The 20,465-nt window shown below is 33.6% G+C and overlaps 2 protein-coding genes across 3 annotated transcripts; both read left to right on the top strand.

Annotated features, from left to right (window-relative positions):
- Positions 1-5,162: 5,162 nt before the first annotated feature.
- BTS (zinc finger protein-like protein) lies at positions 5,163-15,145 on the top strand. 2 transcript variants are annotated; one of them, XM_023674781.2, is made up of 14 exons: positions 5,163-5,800; positions 6,956-7,165; positions 7,615-7,809; positions 7,887-8,254; positions 8,585-8,813; positions 9,045-9,213; positions 9,365-10,612; positions 10,716-10,887; positions 11,017-11,238; positions 11,310-11,447; positions 12,539-12,773; positions 12,890-12,949; positions 14,132-14,203; positions 14,710-15,145. In XM_023674781.2, the coding sequence occupies exons 1-14, from the start codon at positions 5,489-5,491 to the stop codon at positions 14,848-14,850; spliced, it is 3,771 nt and encodes a 1,256-aa protein (XP_023530549.2). In that variant the 5' UTR covers positions 5,163-5,488; the 3' UTR covers positions 14,851-15,145. The 2 variants fall into 2 exon arrangements, with proteins under 2 accessions (XP_023530549.2, XP_023530550.2); XM_023674782.2 differs by lacking the exon at positions 5,163-5,800 and adding an exon at positions 5,824-5,991.
- A 714-nt stretch (positions 15,146-15,859) lies between these two features.
- LOC111793936 (DUF1639 family protein, putative (DUF1639)) lies at positions 15,860-17,159 on the top strand. The gene is given in 3 exon segments (XM_087123604.1): positions 15,860-16,558; positions 16,560-16,935; positions 17,013-17,159. Coding segments are annotated over 3 exon segments (540 nt in total). The 5' UTR covers positions 15,860-16,457; the 3' UTR covers positions 17,076-17,159.
- Positions 17,160-20,465: the final 3,306 nt, after the last annotated feature.

Consider the following 20,465-nt stretch of genomic DNA (forward strand, 5'->3'; position numbering starts at 1 on the left):
AAGAGGTGACTTATTGTTCGGGTCACAAGTATAGTAAATTTAAAAGTTCAAAAATTCAGTAGAGGATACCTTTAATTTGATTATAATGAAGCATTTACGTGTAGATGACTTAGGATTTTCTATTCCATTTTTTTAACCGAACTAGTCGAGAGACATAGACTTTAACATGAACTAAAATTCTATCGTTCATGTGCTATCAAATCATTAGCACAATAGGAAAAGGAAGTAATTTTGTTTAAAGTGAGTCAAAAATGAAAGAGAAAAAGGGGCAATCCTACCCATTTTTCATTAGGCCAACCAAAGTGTTGATATAGATGAGTTACCAATTTATATATATAAAAAAACACATATGGATAAAGCACACATAATGTTATATAGTGCAATCCTACTAGATTCAACATGCATTTTAATCTCAAGATTGTCTCGTTATTTTATTTGATGTGACTACACTTATAAGAAATAAGTAAATAAGGTTAAGAACAACGAACCTTCACAATAATATAACAGTGAACAAAGCATATCACTCTTTCTCTAGAACTCTCGAGTAAGTATTTACAATTTCTTTATTCAATATTTGAGAATTCTATTAACATGATTAAGAGGACATGACTCTGATACTATATTAGGAACAATGAACGTCTATAATGGTATAATATTGTTTACTTTCATTTTTTCAAATAATGCTTATTATTTAGAATATCATTTTTATTGGACTCACCACTGCCTTCTATTTCTAGATGTGGATATGCCAACAAATCCCATACCATTTCTCAAGATTTTGTTTTTATTTATAATATCTCAAATTTTTTATTTTGTATGAACAAATTATTATTATTATTATTATTTTAGTTCAATAAGCTCATCTTAGCAAGGACTTGAAAACTTTTTTAGTGCTTGTTGGCGTTTGAGAGATAAAGAACTTCCAACTCAGGAGGAGATTATTATTATTATTATTATTATTATTATTATTATTATTATTAATTCTAAAATCATTAGAGATTAATTAATACTTAATATTATATTGTTAGTGGATCTATCTAGATTTTATTGACTCAATTTTTTTCATAAACATAATCATATAATAGATTATAACTTGATATAAATATATTATTTTATTTTACATGCTTTATGTTATTTTTATATTAAATTGAAAATGTAAAGAATTAATAAGAGTATTAAACAATTATATTAAAGATTTTGTCCGAGACATATCTATTATAAAATAAAAAAATGTATTTTAATGGTGTAAAAAGATGATAATTGTATGTTATTGGATGGTTGTGATATTAAAATGAAGTTGAATGGAAAAACCTTATAAGATTAAATAATATAATATGATTATATTAATGTAAATGTGTGGCGTACGAAGGCATAGCACGATCAAGCACCCAATGAAACTGAAAAGGAGTTTAAAATAATAATAATAATAATAATAGTAAAACTAAACTGGGCCTGCAGGCGGTTAAGCTCGATACATTTGGGCCTTAAGTTTTTTTTTTTTTTTTTAAATTTCTGCACTTTTTAACAATTTTCACGGCGTTTTTTAAGGCAAAAATAATTATTCAGCCAGATTTTTTAACTATTTTTGGTAAGAAAATAGAAATAATTACCAGTTATTTAATTGTGAGATGCATATTTAAGAAAATTTATTAGAGAAAAATGAAGATAAAATAAGTATATTTAAGAAAAAAGGATAAGATTTGATAATTTTGTGTAAAAAAATAGTAATAATAAAAGGTATTAGAAGAAATTATGAGGGTGGGATTTGAAAGGGAGAGGGGATAACGTGTAAATGTGAGGCCAAATGAAGGTTGTGTGGAGGGTTTTCAAGGAACAGAATGAGAAAAAGGCAGAAAAAAGAAAAGGGAGAAAATAATAAATACAGACTTGTGATGGGGCGAGGTGGCCATGTGGCGTACGCATCGTCAGCGCGCGCCCCACGCGCATCCCGTGTGGCGGAGCCTGGGTTCCTATTACCCACCGGTTTCGCCTCAAAACCAACCAACGCCCTTTGAATGCGACTCCATTAATATCCCCTTCCCCGTTTTAACCTAAATTACATACTCCCTCTTTACTTCTTCTTTTATTTTTTTTTTTTTTTTTTATTTCATGCGTTTTCATTTGATTAATACAAAAAAAAAATATATATATTTAATAAAATTGGAATTATTGGAGTTTTTCGAATAATAACAATAAATAATATATGAATAACCCAATTGATAATACATTCTATTTGTATGAATTTGAATCCTTTCCCAATCCATTATATATTTAAAAATAAATAAATACATATAATACTTTTTAAAAAATAATACATGCATGCCATCCATTTTCTCTCTTTAGAAGAGAAGACAAGGGGAGGAAGCCAAATCAACTTTGTAATATATATATATTTATATTACTCTCCATAATTGACTTTGAAAAAGAAACATAAAAATAAAATGTATGTGTTAAAATTATCAATTAATCCAATGCTAAATGACACTTAAATAGTATTATATATATAGTTTTTTAAGTCTTACGTTGTCGGAGAAGCAATTTTCTTTGTTGACTCCTACTCCAATTCTTTATATTTGAATAACTTTATGAGTTGATTTCACAAACTCATGCATCATCACATTCTACTTTTCTTAAATTATAAACTTACATACAAATTTTTAAAATCATGTCTAATGAAATCTCTAATTTTTAATTTAATGTGACATGGGTTTAAAAATTCATTTATTTTGGTGCTGGTTAAATATTTTAAAATATTTATAAATATATTAAATCGGTAAATAATTAAAGGTTTATTATATTTATATTTTAGATTATGGAGAATATTTTTGGTATCAAGACATAAAATCCTTATTTATTCATAGAAAATATTCTAATGTAAAATATATTATCTTTGAGTTCAAATAGAACCTTAGCAAATAACTAAATTAATTTAAGATGGTAGTGGTATTTTTATAGTTTCATTTCGTTTCTAAGATCTACTAACCAAGGACAAATTTAAGAATATTCATTCCATACCAAATTTTTCCGCATAGACAAAATTTATTTACTGACTTTTAAAATGAAATATTTTACTTTTTAAAATGCTGAATGGTGAAAAACTATAAAATGTTAAATATTTTCTATACACATTTTAATTAAGGAGGGACAACTGTCCACTCCTTTTTTATTGTGCAACACATTTACAAAGGATTAATTAATGTATTTATTTTAAGTCAAATATGTTAGCTTACACACTGAGTAGTTTGGAAATTAAAAATACAATAAAATAAAACTAATTTTATTATTGCAATATAAAATTGAATTGCGATTTATATTTTAGTTTTTATTCTTTAAAAACTAATTTTATTTTTGTTTGTTTTCTAATTCAACAAAAGTATGAATTAGATACCATGGTTAATGTGGACGGAGCAATAGATACAGAAAATATGGCCGTATTATTTATTATTAAATAAATAAAAATTAAAATATTTCATAGTTCTCGGTTAAATAATGTTAAAATAATTTTTCGTTTTTATTGTATTAATTACAACATCATTATAAAATTTAAAATATCTGAAGAGTGATTTGGTCCATATATTTAAATAAAATTTTAATATATTCTTGATTTCAAATAGGTTCAAGTATGCAACATTTAAGCTTGGAATTATAGATTTATTAGATACAAAAATAAAAAATTAATTTTTTATTTAAAAGTTGGTGACAATTATTATTAATTTTAAAGGTAAATTTCAATATTTATATGGTTCTAAAATATTAAATTAAATGTGAAAATATGAAAAGTATAAGAACAAACAAAAATGACTACTGATATTTATATAATAATAATAATGGTAATAAATAATTGAACAACATTCACTCTGCACCCTGTTTATGAATTATAAATTATTAAAAAAAAAAGTTTTGTTACATTTTTAAACCTTTAGTGATTGCTTGAATTATTTATTTTTTAAAATTCATTTTCTAAATATAAGATAGGTATCAAAATATATTTAAAAATATAAAAATAAAATAAAATACAAGAAGCAAACAAAGTATTTTTAAATAAATTGTCAAAGTCTTCAAAGCATCTACACTAATACTTTTTTGACTTACGTAAAATAAAAGTTGATACCTGTTGATTAAGTGAGGTGAGTAAAAATGCATGGATAAGGCCTTATTTCATTTATATATTTTTTAAATTTGATTCTTTATCAGCTCAATTTTTATTCACCCACAATATGAATTTTGTATTATCATTTTTATTCGGATTTTATTTTATATGGTTGTCAATAAAATCACGCAAGTAACTTTATAAAATACAAATTAATTTAGATATAAATCCACATCATCCTTTAAATTAGTAGGGTACAAATTAATTTAGATATAAATCCACCTTAGGAGACTATAATTAACTTAAATTAGTAATCATGAATTATTCCCCTACTTCTTTTAATAATACAAGAGCAAGTTATTGTATTTTTAGCATTTTTTTTTCTGACAGAATCATTTTTATTCATAATATCATAATTAACAGTATAATTGATGTTTTTGGAAGTTATATTAATCCTTTAAGACAAACATAATAAATGACGAAAGTTGTTGTTTATTAACTCTTTTTTGAAACTTAATTTTAAAAAATAAAATAAAAATTATACTTATTATTTGAAAATACTGAAAATTTTAGTTAAATTACGTCTTATTTTCTTCTAAATATTTTGTATATTATAAAAGACAGTAATATGAGGCAAGTCAGTTATATTATAGCTATCCTTAAAAAAAAAAAAAAAAAAAAAAAAAAAAAAAAAAAAAAAAAAAATCTAAATTGTTATCTTAAATCAAATAAATAAAAAAATATATACTTTTTCGGTCTTTCCAAAATTTTCTTTTGACAAAATTAATACGAATTTTTGGAAGAATATATTTGGATTAAAACGAATACCAAATATGGTATTCATTGAAAAAAAATAATTTATTAAAATTATATATATATTTAAAATAATTTATTCTGTAATTTTAGGGAGAAGGGAGATGTTGTAGCGTGAATTGGGGAATGATTTTTCACACAAGCCATCACGTGTCAGGCAATAGTATCACGTGAGCAGAAGGAGGTGACATCAGCGTCCACGGTGGCAACATTTTGATCCACGTTTCACCGAGCAGACTATATAATCCTTTGCCGATCGATGGTTATTCCTATCGAAACCACTGTAAGTGCGTAACCAAGCCTGGTCTAACCTTTCTTCTCCGTTGAATAATACCAAGCAGATAATAAAAAAGATTTAGAGAGAGAAAGTTACATGAAAAAAGCCGAGAGTAATTAAGAGGAGATAGAAACGAAGATCAGTAGGAGCAACGAGGTGAGGGCGAAGAGTTTGGAGCGAGGAAGCTTCGGAAAGGACAAGGACGAGAGAGGATTTGGAGGAAGGAGTGTTGGATAGGTCAGAAATTCAGAGAGACTTCTTGCGAGGGGAGTTTTTAGAGAGAGAGAGAGAGAGAGAGAGAGAGAGAGATGGCTACACCGTTGACAGGGCTACAACACCGGGACGGTGGCGGAGGAGTGGCTTTCTTGGCTAATTCTGTAAACAAAATGGATTCCGCCTCGTCTCCGTCGTCGCCAAATGATTGTCTGAGGAGCTCCGAGCCTCAGTCTCCGATTCTTATTTTTCTTTTCTTCCATAAAGCAATTCGCAATGAGCTTGATACGCTTCACCGGCTGGCCATGGCGTTCGCCACCGGTCAGAGAGCAGATATTCGCCCATTATTTGGACGATACCATTTTTTGAGATCGATTTACAAGCACCACTCCAATGCTGAAGACGAGGTAAAAATTTCTGATCCATTTATTTACGGATTTTGCCTGTATATGTCTCGCAAATTTTCTCCTCGTTTGCTTCTCTTTGGAACCTAGCATTATCGATCAACTTCCCTCGAATGTCTGGCTTCTGGTTTCCCCCTTGTCCAATTGATGATTGAGTCGTAGGAGTCGGGACGGAAATGTGGTTACTGAACTCGGTCAGTAATTGAAAGTTTCTCAGAATCAGAATTATAATCTATTTGCTTGTATTACACTATGGTACTTTAATCGTTGCTTATGCGTGATGAATTTTTTAACATATGAAAACTGTTCAGTAGAACTCATCTCCTGTCTTCTTTTATGCGGACTCCATTAAAGACGATTCGACCTCGTGAGACAATCTTCTTTAGGAATTACTGGATTCTGATGTCCGATGCGTCCAATCGCTAGCTTAATTTACGTCTCATGGTCGTGTACAGTCTAAGTCTGTCGATAAAGAAAATGTTCTTCGGGAGGAGAGTAAAATTGAAGAAATAATTTAGAGCATTGTTTTGTCCTTGCTTAATCGTCCATTTGCATTTCGAGTCATCAGATACCTTTTACTATTTTATGGTGTTTATGAGTGGCAATTTGCCCCTTCGTTTTGCATCAGTATCCATTTTCAACAACCCAAAAAATTGAAATTGAAAAATGGATCTGGTGTGGCTGGTGTCCTTCAATCAAAGCTGAGCTCTGCTGTTGTTTGTAAGGAAAGATTTCAACTGAATGTAGTTCGGAGGGGATGGTAAGGATACGGAGAATTCAATAATAATGAGCTTGTACATAAAATTAAATATGCAAGGAGCTATCGGGTATGAACCAGTTGGATTTTTTTTATTGGTTGAAATATGAATTTCTAGTGCCTTTTGCTGCTTCCTGCTTGAAAAAGGAGTGAAGAAGCTGTCTTAAAATGGTTCTAATGATCCATGGGATATTATTTTGCAACACTGAGCTTTCTATCCTATATTCTATCAAAATGGCTATAGGATCCAAAAAAACATTGCCGTGAGAGAACAGCCAAAAGTTACAGGCATAATCTTGTTTCTCGGAAGGATATTTCAATAATCCTTTTTTCTTCCGCTCTTTTTCTTCCTACTTGCTGCTAGAATTCTTACTTCTGAAAACATAAATTTGAACTTGCAGGTAATCTTTCCTGCACTTGATATTCGTGTGAAGAATGTGGCTCAGACCTATTCCCTTGAGCACAAGGGTGAAAGCAATCTGTTCGATCATCTTTTTGAGCTTCTTAATTCTAATACACAAAATGATGAAAGCTTCCCAAGGGAGTTAGCGTCCTGCACTGGTGCCCTAAAGACATCTGTGAGCCAGCACATGGCTAAGGAAGAAGAGCAGGTACTCTTTCACTGCTGTCCATGTCTCCCTAGTATCTTTTGCAAATCTCTGATCACTAATTAGTTCCATCTTACAAATGCAGTGTTTAATTGCAGTCAACATCATAATTCTGTTGAAGAAATACATCAATTTTGCACACTAAAAAAACTGTAGATGCTATTAATATATTCTACTTATAATATCTTACCAGTCCGCACTCTTACTGTATGTGTAATAAAAAATCTGAATTTAACATATAGTTTATATGGTATGATTAAATTGGACTGGGTGAGAGATATCTATGTGTGCACCAAAAATTATTTAAATTGGACAGGAAACTACCATGATCTATGATGTGATTTATTAAAAGAGGTGGAATTTGGGTATATTCTTTTGGCTACATGTCTAGTGATACATATGCACTTTTTCTGATAGATATTCTTTGTATCTTCACTATATTCATTTTCCAGGTATTTCCCTTGCTTATAGAAAAGTTCTCCCTGGAAGAGCAGGCATCTCTCGTTTGGCAGTTCTTCTGCAGTATTCCTGTGTACATGATGGCTCAATTTCTGCCTTGGCTTTCATCATCTATTTCACCCGATGAATTTCAGGATCTACAGAAATGCCTAAACAAGGTGGTCCCCGAGGAAAAGCTTCTCCAACAGGTATAGGTTTTACTTGGGTTCTTTCTTCTGATTTGCCAATTTTATTTATTGACGATTACCGATACGTTTTATGGTAGGTCATATTTACTTGGACGGAAGCGAGAAGTTGTGACTATGCATCAACAAGTTGCTTGGATGATTCTCAAGTTGGATATCATACAGATTCTACTACAAATACATCACATCATCAAATAGAAAATGTAAATTGTGCTTGTGAATCGACCAGCTGTGGGAAAAGAAAATATTTGGAGTCAAGTTCTGATACATCAGATTATGTGGCAACTCATCCGATCAATGAAATACTGTTCTGGCATAATGCCATCAAAAGAGAATTGAATGACATTGCTGAAGAGGCTAGGAAGATACAACTTTCTGGGAACTTTAGTAATCTATCAACTTTTAACGAGAGGTTGCAATTCATTGCAGAAGTTTGCATTTTTCATAGGTATATTATTCTCACTCTTTGTTGTACAGATAGTTGGAATATGTCAGAGTGAAAAATTATTTGCACCGATTTCATAAAAAGAGCCAAGAGAAAGAAATTGTGGCAAGAGAAATCAATGTGAAATAATTTTCCATAATTTGGCTGTAGTTTTTGAAAAAAATTCTATCATTAAGAACGTAGTTATACTTCAAAATTTTATATGAGATGCCTTTTAATTTTTTATTGTTATGCATGCATATTTTTATTGCACACAGTTCATATTCATTCAACTATTTTATTGATATTATTCCAACAAAACTTGTATTACTCACCCCTCTTTTCCCATTACAGTATTGCTGAGGACAAGGTAATCTTTCCTGCAGTAGATGGAGAGTTTTCTTTTCTACAGGAACACGCTGAAGAAGAAAGTCAATTCAATGAGTTTAGGAGCCTGATTGAAAAAATTCAAAGTGCAGGAGCTAATTCTACTTCAAGAGCTGAATTTTACGTGAAGTTGTGTTCTCATGCTGATCAAATAATGGATACCATTAAGAGGCACTTTCATAATGAAGAAGTTCAGGTACACCCTTCCTGATCTTATTGCAATTTTCTTTCTCCATTTTTTTATGGCCGGCTTAAACAATGCCGAAAGTTCATTGTAATTGTACTCCAGTATTATACAAACATCAATTTCCAAGAAAGAATATAAGAGTGCCTTTGTCGATGATAAATGTGATACCTTATGAAAATGAATGTATCTTGTATTTTCTGAAAAATGAGTTGAATCTGTATTGATTCCCTTGGTTTTTAGGTTCTTCCACTTGCTAGAAAGCACTTCAGTTTCAAGAGACAACGGGAACTTTTGTATCAAAGCCTGTGCATGATGCCCTTGAAATTGATTGAACGTGTTTTGCCATGGCTGGTAGGATCATTGAAAGAAGATGAAGCTAGAGATCTTCTTGAGAACATGCAGTTGGCAGGTTTGTTGATGTAACTAGTTTTTTTTTTTTTGTTCATTTTAAGAGACAAACTTATGAAATTTGTACTGCAAATGTTTATTTATTTATTTATTTGTTGTTGTTAAGATTAGTATCAGTAGTGGTTCTGATAGCTTATAATTCTTTGAATCAGCTCCAGCTAAAGATACTGCTCTTGTGACTCTCTTTTCTGGTTGGGCTTGCAAGGCCCGTAATAATGGTTCGTGCCTGTCTTCAAGAGCAGTTGGTTGTTGTGCAGTTACAAGGCTCACTGACATTGAAGAAGACATTATTCAATCCTCTTGTTCTTGTACCCTTGCATTGATTGCAAGGGAAGGTCCAAAGTCAGATCCCGAAACTAATGTTACTGTTAAGAGGCCAGCCATACGCAATAATATTCCAATGCCATGCAAAACTTGTGATGGCCATATTGCTTCGGAGACTGTTAATGTCCAGCAACAGTGTTGTAGGGATCAGTCCTGCCGAGTTCCAGCTTTAGGAGTAAACAGCAAGAATCTGGGGTTAAGTTCTATTTTCACATCCAAGTCTATGCGATCCTTATCTCCCAGCTCTTGTGCACCATCTCTCAATTCCAGCCTTTTTTCATGGGAAACAGATTGTGCGTCTTCTGATGTTGGGTCTGCAGGCCGTCCCATTGATACTATTTTTAAATTTCACAAAGCTATACGCAAAGACCTGGAGTATTTAGACGTGGAATCTGGAAAACTTAGTGATTGTGGTGGAACATTTCTCCGGCAATTTATTGGAAGATTTCGCCTTCTATGGGGGTTATATAGAGCTCATAGTAATGCCGAAGATGATATTGTATTTCCTGCGCTGGAATCCAAAGAGGCATTGCATAACGTAAGTCACTCGTATACACTAGATCATAAGCAGGAGGAAAAATTATTTGAGGACATTTCATGTGTTCTCTCTGAGATTTCATTCCTCCATGAAAGTCTGCATGAGGTTTCGTTGGATGAGAACTTTTCTAGGAGTGATGTTGGCTCTGTTAATGTGGCGGGGAAGGATTGTAATAGAAAGTACAATGAGCTTGCTACAAAGCTTCAAGGAATGTGCAAATCTATAAGAGTTACCCTGGATCAGCATATTTTTAGGGAAGAACTTGAACTTTGGCCGCTGTTTGGGAAACACTTCTCCGTGGAGGAGCAAGACAAAATAGTTGGTCGTATTATTGGGACCACAGGTGCTGAAGTTCTCCAGTCAATGTTGCCATGGGTAACATCTGCACTTACTCAGGATGAACAGAATACTATGATGGATACATGGAAGCAAGCAACGAAAAACACCATGTTCAATGAATGGCTTAATGAATGTTGGAGAGGGACTGCTTCATCTACTCTAAATGGTGCAACATCGGAAGCTAGTGTTGCTGAAAAAGGTTTGTGGCATATTCTATTGCTCTCACACTTGTGTTAGATGATTCCTCAATTATTCAGCAATGAAGAAAAATGTATATTGCATATCTTTCTCTCTCCTTCCAGATTCTGGGCTTATTGGGAGCTTGGATCAGAATGATCAAATGTTCAAGCCTGGTTGGAAAGATATTTTTCGCATGAACCAAAATGAACTTGAATCAGAAATCAGAAAGGTTTATCAGGACTCGACTCTTGATCCAAGGAGAAAAGCATATCTCGTGCAGAATCTTATGACCAGGTTTGGTTTGATATAATATTTTAAGATTTTTTTTCAATTATGTTTTATCTTACTCCGAATTGAATAGGACAAGTTACTGCAAGCCTACGATGAAGGTTAAATTAATTTCTCGCTATTGTTTTGGATTAGTCGCTGGATTGCTGCACAGCAGAAACTACCTCAAGCAAATGTAGAAGATAATTCCAATGGTGAAGATGTAGTGGGACGAACACCATCTTTTCGCTGTGCTGAGAAAAAAGTGTTTGGGTGTGAACATTACAAAAGAAACTGCAAGCTTCTTGCTGCTTGCTGTGGAAAGTTGTTTACTTGTCGATTCTGTCATGACAATGTCAGCGATCACTCAATGGACAGGTATCATTTCAGGATTTACATCACATTCAATTTATATTTCCCCCCTCTGATATTTAGTCTTATGATTTTAGAAAAGCAACATCAGAGATGATGTGCATGAACTGTCTAACAATTCAACCGGTTGGGCCAATATGCACAACACCTTCTTGCAATGGATTATCAATGGCAAAATACTATTGCAATATTTGCAAATTTTTTGATGATGAAAGGTACAAATTCTGATACTTTATCATTTTGATAAATACGATATATGATATTATAATATCTGTGGCTTGATAAGACCACAAGGGAAGTAATATTCTCAAATGAGATAGCTAGAATAATGCGCCGATAATGTTTTATTAACAATTTTGCACATAACATCGGATGAATTTTTTCACATCAGATACAAATGATTGCTTTGATTATTAATATTTCATGAAATTTTCCATTCTCAAGATTGGATATAATTTTTATTCCCGTTCATATCTTGACTTGCATGCTGTAAAGGGCTGATAAATGGTGACTGCAAGTCAGATTCATGAGTTTACTTTAAAGGTTGATAAATGGTGACTTTGGCATTAAAGAACTGTTTTACAACAGTTCTTGACAGGGCTGAAAGTAATAGCTTGATAGCCTTCATACATGGCTGACAATAGGCAGTTCTTAGCCGACTGAAATGTTTATGGATAAAATTCTCAGCTGCTGACATTTATGGATAAATAAAAAGGAGAGACTAATTTCTTCTCCCAGGAGGTTGTCGAGTGAGTCAGTTTTTAACTCACTCAAAATTTAGTGAACAGAATACTAAAATCTAACTGATAATATGTTCCTAGTCTGGTCACAAAATTAGACTGCCTCAGAAAGTTCAAATATAGTAACAAAATGACCAAACAAGCTTAACATATCAGCACCCACACAAAATAGCCAAAGCTCCCGACTAACTACAAATCTTCAGAAAGCCAATATGGGTTATTAACTTCATCGTTTGTTCACCTTCAAGGTTCAACTGATGGGAGAATTTTGTTCTTGTGCCTTGCATAATGTTTTTTATAGCTATCCTATTTCATTGGATTATTCCAATTGTAATGTTTTAACTCATCTGGTTTGTTTACTCTTGCCTTATAGGTTCATTTCATTAATGAAATTCATTTCTTATTTAGCTTTTTTTAAAAGTGTTCTAAAAGAACAGGAATCTAGCTAGATCCTTTTTATTATTATTTTTCTTTCCTTAAGAGTGCGCTGCACTCTTTATGTTAATTATAAACTCCTAATTTCTTTTTTTTTTTTTTTTTGGATAATTGTCACGACTGTGCACCAGGGCTGTGTATCATTGCCCATTTTGTAACTTGTGCCGTGTTGGGAAGGGTCTTGGAATTGATTTCTTCCATTGCATGATTTGCAATTGCTGCCTTGGTATAAAGCTGGAGAACCACAAGTGCCTGGAGAAAAGTTTAGAGACAAATTGTCCCATCTGTTGTGACTTCTTATTTACATCCAGTGCAACAGTCAGACCGCTACCCTGTGGTCATTACATGCATTCAGCATGCTTTCAGGTAATAATTATTTTCTTACCGGCTTCTGGATAATTTAACTGCTCTGTTTAGTTGGTGTGCTGTTCTGTAAAATGAGTTTAGGACATTGATGTTATATGACATTCTGGTGTTTATAGGCATACACATGCAGCCATTATACCTGTCCTATTTGCAGCAAGTCCTTGGGAGATATGGCGGTAAGGGATTTGTCAATTCTTTTTGTTGATTTATTGTGCTTATTCTGCCTCACATTTTCTTATGTTTAATGTTTTTTTTTTCTTGGTGGTGATTTTTTTGGTGGGGGAGGGGGTGGTTTTAATTATTTGATTCCCGTAAATTAATCCCACAAGAAAATCTTATGAGCTAAATCTTTGAGCTATCAAAAAAGATTGTCCAGGAAAATAGATACAAGCAGACAATTTTTGTTCTTATTCTCAGCTTGAACTCACCCTTTCTTTATGATTCAGGACCTTTTTTTTTTTTTTTTTTTTACTAAGTAGAATAGTTGATTATTTTCTTGATAGAATTCATGTATTTATACAACATTGGACTATGTGGAATAAAAAAGCACAGTATGAATTCTGCTAAGAAAGGCGAACATTACTGGGAAAAAATTTAGGATATACTAGAACGTGAATCAGACAAGGATTCGACAAGGTCAATAATAACCTATTCTTGCCTAGTCTATCTCCTGCTCTCTTCCTCGAAGTTTCCGCTCTTTTTCTTTCCACTCCATTTAATCCTCTACTGTGTAATTTGTCATAATGACCTAGAATGTATATATTTATATAATTAAAATTTTTAATTGCACACATTTTGTTTAATGTAAAAGATAATTGATATATTTTTTTTTTTTTTGTTCTAATTTTAACTTCAACGCGGTTGCATATTTGTTGCTTAAAACTTATAGAAATTATCATTTTATGGTTAAACTTAGTACCACCATATTGTAACTATATTTTTTATGGATGAAGTAAATTTTGTTGTTTATTATCCTATAAAATTAAATTATATTTTTATATGAGAAAAACTACATGACAGTTATAATTTCTTGTTTTTTATAATTTTAAAATAATCATTTAAACATAAATTTTAACAACTTAATGGGCAAGTATATCATGATTTTGAAGTATTCACTAATGAAGCACACCATCGTCATCTTTATATTTAAACTTTGTATGCATTGTACCTTCATCTTTTTTGGTTTGTTTGTGCGTAGGATTTTGAGTAATTCAAATTCTAATGAAGTTTACATGAATTTCGTTGTCTATCATTTTTTTTTTTTTTTTTTGGTAAAAAAATGTTCTAGAAGGCTATATTTCGGCATATAAAGGAAAATTGAATAAGATTTTTCATATTGTTTTGTAATACGTTCTCAGGTTTATTTCGGCATGCTTGACGCCCTGTTGGCTACTGAGGAGCTGCCAGAAGAGTACAGGGATCGTTGCGAGGTACCTTCTAATATTTCTTCTTTGTTTGGTGGTTTGGCTTTTGAGAGAGCTGGGTGGCATTATGATCAATTGTTCTTAACCGATTATGTAACTGCTGCATCATTGCACGAAAAATAGAACCTCAACTTCTTCCTTCCCCTCGAACATGCAACAACACACACAAAAGAAGAAGTTCATCTTTAACCCTTTTACTTGGCTGAGTAATCCAGTTCTAATTTTGAAATTTTAGTTTCATCAAAGTCAACTATGGACTCAAATAAGAGTGGTGATATTAAAACCTTGCATTGATTCAGTTGCTCTTTCTAGGAGATGCACCTTTAGGTACTGAGTTTTCTTGAAGCTAGTATCATAAAGATAATACGTTGAACTAATGCAACAATTCTAAAATGTTTAAAAGATATGGTTCTATAAAACGAAGTGATATTTTTAGCCATTATGTTTCTGCAGATGTTTATATCATAAATTAAGGTGTTAAAAAAGTAGTCTAATGATGATGTGGAATCCAGGACATATTGTGCAATGACTGTGAGCGGAAAGGCGCATCAAGGTTTCATTGGTTATATCATAAATGTGGGTATTGTGGATCATACAACACCCGGGTAATCAAGAACGATGCATACGCGGGCTGCCCCTCTTCCAACCAATGAGTGAGAGATTTCTTTCTTTTACGGTGACAGAAGTAAATACACGCTTCTATGGCTTTCATTTGTACATATTATATCAATTCCTCTCCACCAGGAAACTGGTTTTTTGTTACATCTAATACACGTTGTGCATATCAGTCTATGTACATGCCTGCCCCTTTGCTGATCCGTTTTATATGGCTTCAAGATTCATCATGCGAACTGTACAACTTACTTTCGGATGCAATGTCCATAGAACATCATCAATTTACCACTTCAATTATACTATAGATATCGAGTGTTCTTTCCCCTCGTTGCATGCATTGGCATTTCCTTTTTGTTTGGAAACAATATACTGTTTATTGTCTTCATTTTGGATTCCAATTTGTGTGTGTTGATATGATTTGGAGTCCTTGCCTATTGTGTCAATTATCAGGTCCATGTAAGGTTTTGTTAGATTCTGGGTTGAAATGTATTTCCTTCCAGTTGGTCAAGTTTTAAAAGTAACTAGGCCCTCAAATTTGTAAAGCATATTTTTTCGATGCTCTATTTCACAAGTGTCGGAGATTTTGAGGATTTTTCTTGGGAAAGCATAATGTACGTATTTGTTAAAATTATTGAATGGAGCTATATTTTAAGGAAAGACTTGAGGCAAGATTATTGCTATCTTTTAAAAATTATGTTTTTATCATTATTACTTTTTAATATCATTTGTCATTCAATGAAGGTCATATTAGTAATTGGACTCCATTGTATTGGTTTCTTATTCCAATATCCTTTAGGGTAAAATTATTATATTCCATAGTGTAACACTGTGTGCGTATATAATTATATAAGTCAACATGATTATTAGGGTGAAAATTAGAGGATATTATTTACAACTAATCAATTTTCTGACATAATCAAATATCATTAAATACACTTTTTTTTTTTTGGGGGGGGGGGGGGGTTAAGTTTTCATGTAACCACCAAAATACTAAACTTTACTAGACATTTTCTATAAAATTTTGAGCAAAAAGTGTTAAAATGACCCCCCAAAAAAAAAAAAAAAGGGAAAGAAAACAAATTGAAATTTAAAATCTTTGTCTAAATATCTTCAAAAGTTATGGAAGATTTTGAACCACATAAAATAAAAGTAAGACCTAATTCCTTCCAAAATTAAAATTTAACAACAAATGGTGGGAAAATAGTTAGGGAGAAATGAAAAATTAGAAGATTTGTTAAAATTATCTTCTAATTTAATATCAAATTATTCATTCATGTAAAAGAAAATTGTATGAATTTAAAAAATAATAAAATAATAAATAATAAATAAATAACTCAATAATGTCAATGAAACAAAGATTCGGACAAAATTTAGTTTGATTTAAACATAAAAAAGTATTGAATTGTTGAAAATAAATAAATAAATAAATAATGGAGAAGGAAAGATTTGAAGTTTTAATTATTCCATAACCGTTACGAGGCAAATGTTGTTCTTCCTTATTCCCCCCGAAAAAAACATAACCTTCCGACTCTGCCAACGTTTTACTCCAAGCCACGCCAAAGCCTTCACCCCTCACCTTTAAACCACCGACCCACCTCCTCTTTTCACTAAAATTTTCCCTTCTACTTCGCATAATCTGAAGCTCATGGCTATGGAGCCTGAAAGATCCAAGCCACTGCACAACTTCTCCATGCCCTATCTCACATGGGGTTCACAAAGATTCCTCAAGTGTATCAACCTTCCTTCCTAACCCCACGAACTTCACCAACCTTCCTTCTCCGATGAATCATGTAACACACAAACCAAGTAACCGGAACAACCATCGAACCAGTTCCATCGAGGAATCGAAGAAACCCAAATTTTCAATCGTTGGTGAAGCGGGCGGAGACGAATCCCCTGCGGCAAGGCCGTGGAATTTGAGGACTCGCAGAGCAGCTTGTAAGGGTCCTGAAGATGAGAGGAATTTGGAATTGGGTTCATCTAAGAATGAAAAGGAGAAGAATCGGAGTGCGTTAATTGTATCCCTATCGAAAGAGGAGATCGAAGAGGACTTTGGGGTGCTGGTCGGTAGGCTACCGAGGAGGCCAAAGAAGAGGCCTAGAGCTGTACAGAAGCAATTGGATGTAAGAACATGGAATCCCAGTTGTTTCTTGAGGTTTGAATGGTTTATGATTTTACTCATCATTTTGATTTTTTGCAGACGCTTTTTCCTGGGCTGTTTCTTATTCAAATTACTCCGGATTCCTATAAACTTGCTGATTAAAAGCTTCGAATTGTGTTCTGTTACAATAATGGAAGTGTAAATAATTACCAAAATCAAATTTGAAGTAACTTTAAATTTTGTTTGCTTGGGTGTGTTGGTGACAACAGAAAACTGAAGTGAGATTGAGAGGAGGAGTGATTTGAATGATGCGGAGGGAGGTCCTTTTATAGGGGGATTCCCGGAGTTGGTTGAGATTTGTGTGGATGAAATTGAATTCACCTCCTCCTTCTCTTCGGCAGTAACTCATTCAAACTCTATTATTACCTTCAACACCCTCCCTTAAACTGAATTCTGCGGAAATCAGTTTAGGACTTCACTTCGTCATCTTGATATACATCTTGGATTCTGCACATCCCCATCTTTCTTCTAAGCTTCTCGAACAATGGTTGTTTCAAGGGCTTTGTGAATAGGTCTGCGATTTGTTCATCACTTCGGCAAAAGTTGAGTTCAATAATGCCTTCTTTACACAAATCACGCAAGAAATGAAATCGAACATCGATGTGCTTGCTCCTTCCATGCAACACAGGATTTTTAGACAACTTAATAGTTGACATATTATCACAATATATAACCGTCGTACCTGGTTGCTTCTGATTAAAAATTTCAAGCATTTTTCTTAACCAAATTGCTTGGCATGAGCATGCTGCTGCTGCCACAAATTCTGCTTCTGTAGTTGAGAGTGTTACAATAGGTTGCTTCTTTGAAGACCAGCAAATAGCTCCTGAACTCATCATGAAAATACTTCCTGAAGTACTTTTACGATCGTCTATATCACCTGCATAGTCGCTATCTGTATAGCCAACCATCTTCGGATCATCTCCTTTCTTGTAGAATACCCCCAAATCAAAGGTTCCTCTCACATAACGAAGTATCCTTCTTGCTGCATTGAGATGTTTTTCCGTTGGATGCTCCATGTAACGACTTATCATACTAACCGCATATATGATGTCTGGTCTTGTTGAAGTTAGGTACATCAAACTTCCCACAATTTGTTTGAAGTACCTATTATCAACCTCTCGCCCGTCAATATCCTTGTGCAACTTTAAACCCAATTCTGATGGAGTTCCAACTGTGCGCTCATCCAATTTAAATCTTTCAAGTAATTCTTGAGCATACTTCTTCTGACAGATAAAGTTACCTGCGGGAGTTTGAGTAACTTCTACTCCAAGAAAATATCTCATCAAGCCAAGATCTGTCATTTCAAATTTCTTCATCATGCTCTTCTTAAAAAATTCAAACATTTCTTCATTATTGCCAGTAAATATTAAATCATCAACGTATAAGCAAATAATGATAATGTTACCTCCCTTTTTAGTTTTCACATACAACGTATGTTCATACGGGCATTTAGTGAATCCCATCTTTTCAAAATGAGAATCAATGCGACTGTACCATGCCCTCGGAGCTTGCTTCAAACCATACAAAGCTTTCTTCAACTTGTATACTTGTTCCTCTTTGCCTTTTTTAACAAAACCTTCTGGTTGCTCCACATATACCTCTTCTTGAAGCTCTCCATGTAAGAAGGCCGATTTCACATCAAGTTGATAAATAGGCCAAGATTTCTGTGCTGCAATAGAAATTATGAGCCTGATAGTGTCTTGACGTGCCACTGGTGCAAATACCTCCTTATAATCAATTCCATACTTTTGCTTGTATCCTTTTGCAACAAGTCGCGCTTTGTACTTATCCACCTCACCGTTTTCATTCAACTTGGTTTTGAAAACCCATTTTACTCCGATTGTTTTCTGTCCTCTAGGAAGATCGGTGAGCTCCCAAGTCTTGTTCTTCTCTATGGATTTGATTTCACTGTCCATAGCTTCCTTCCATTTCTTCTCCTTTACCGCTTCTTCATAGACAATTGGATCACTATCCATAAAGAATGCAAAATAACCGCTATCACTTGATTCATAGTCCATCTCATAATCAATCATCCAATTTGGTCTCTTTCTTGTTCTTGGATTTCTTTGATTATGATCATGATCTTCTTCTACTGGTTCTTCTTGTTGAGCTTGTGATGAGCTCTCTCCATGCTCAAAGTGAGGCTGAATCGGGGCTTCAATTTGTTCTTCTTCAAGATCTACAGGAATCTGCTGATTCACAGTGATCTTTTCTTCCCATGTCCAAGTCTTCGTTTCGTCAAAGACTACATCACGACTTACCACCACCTTCTTTGTCAAAGGATCGTAGAGCTTGTACGCCTTAGAGGTCTCGCTTACTCCAAGGAACACACACTTCAAACTCTTGTCTTCAAGTTTCTTCCTTTTCTCATCAGGAACGTGTGCATATGCTATGCACCCAAAGATTCTAAAGTGGTCTACTGCAGGTTTTCTTCCGCTCCATGCTTCTTGTGGAGTCATATCTCTAACAGAAAAGGTAGGACTCCGGTTGAGAATGTGAACGGACCACACGACAGCTTCTGGCCAGAATTCCTTCGGGACTTCTCCTTTATTTAGTAAACTTCGAACCATGTTGAGAATGGTCCTGTTTTTCCTTTCGGCCACACCATTTTGTTGTGGTGTATATGCTGTTGTTAACTGCCTCCGTATGCCCTTCTCTTCACAAAATTTAGTAAACTCGTTCGAGCAGAACTCTCCACCTCTGTCAGTTCTTAAAGCCTTGATTCTTCTTCCAGTTTCCGTCTTCATAGTAGCACAAAATTTTTTGAAGCAATCAAAGGCTTCTAATTTGGCGTGCAAGAAATAAGTCCATGTTTTTCGACTAAAATCATCGATGAGGGTCATGAAATATTTCTTGTTACCATTTGATGCTGGAGAGATGGGACCACATATGTCCGAATGAATCAACTCCAAAATTGCTTGAGCTCTTCTTGATTTTCCGGATGAAAAAGAGTTTCTTTCATGTTTTGCTACTACACAGCTCTCGCAAATTTCCGTTGGTGGAGTAATATCTGGCAACCCAGTTACCATCTTCTTTGAGGACAACGTCTTTAATCCTTTGAAGTGTAGATGACCATACCTAAAATGCCAAAGCCATGTGGTATCTTCTTTCTTCACCATCAAACTTTTGGCAACGATATTTAACGTCAACGGATATAGACGGTTGGTGGTCATCTTCATCTTAGCAATCGATCCTCTTTTGGAGTCATAAATTTCACATTCATCATTTTGGAATGTGATCACATACCCCTTTTCTTGTAACTGACCGATACTAAGTAAGTTGGCCTTCAGATCAGGAATGTAGAATACATTAGAAATAGACTCTACAAAGCCATTTCTAGTCTTGATATCTACGGTTCCTTTCCCCATCACTTGGAGAGTTGAATTGTTTCCGAGAGAAACCGTAGTATGAAAATTTTCATCTAGAGTTGAGAAGAATTCCTTACAACCTGTCATATGATTGCTGCATCCAGAGTCTACGACCCATACACCT

This window comes from Cucurbita pepo, chromosome 4, assembly GCF_057944985.1.
Source record: "Cucurbita pepo subsp. pepo isolate OVF chromosome 4, ASM5794498v1, whole genome shotgun sequence".
In the NCBI taxonomy this organism is placed as follows: Eukaryota; Viridiplantae; Streptophyta; class Magnoliopsida; order Cucurbitales; family Cucurbitaceae; genus Cucurbita; species Cucurbita pepo.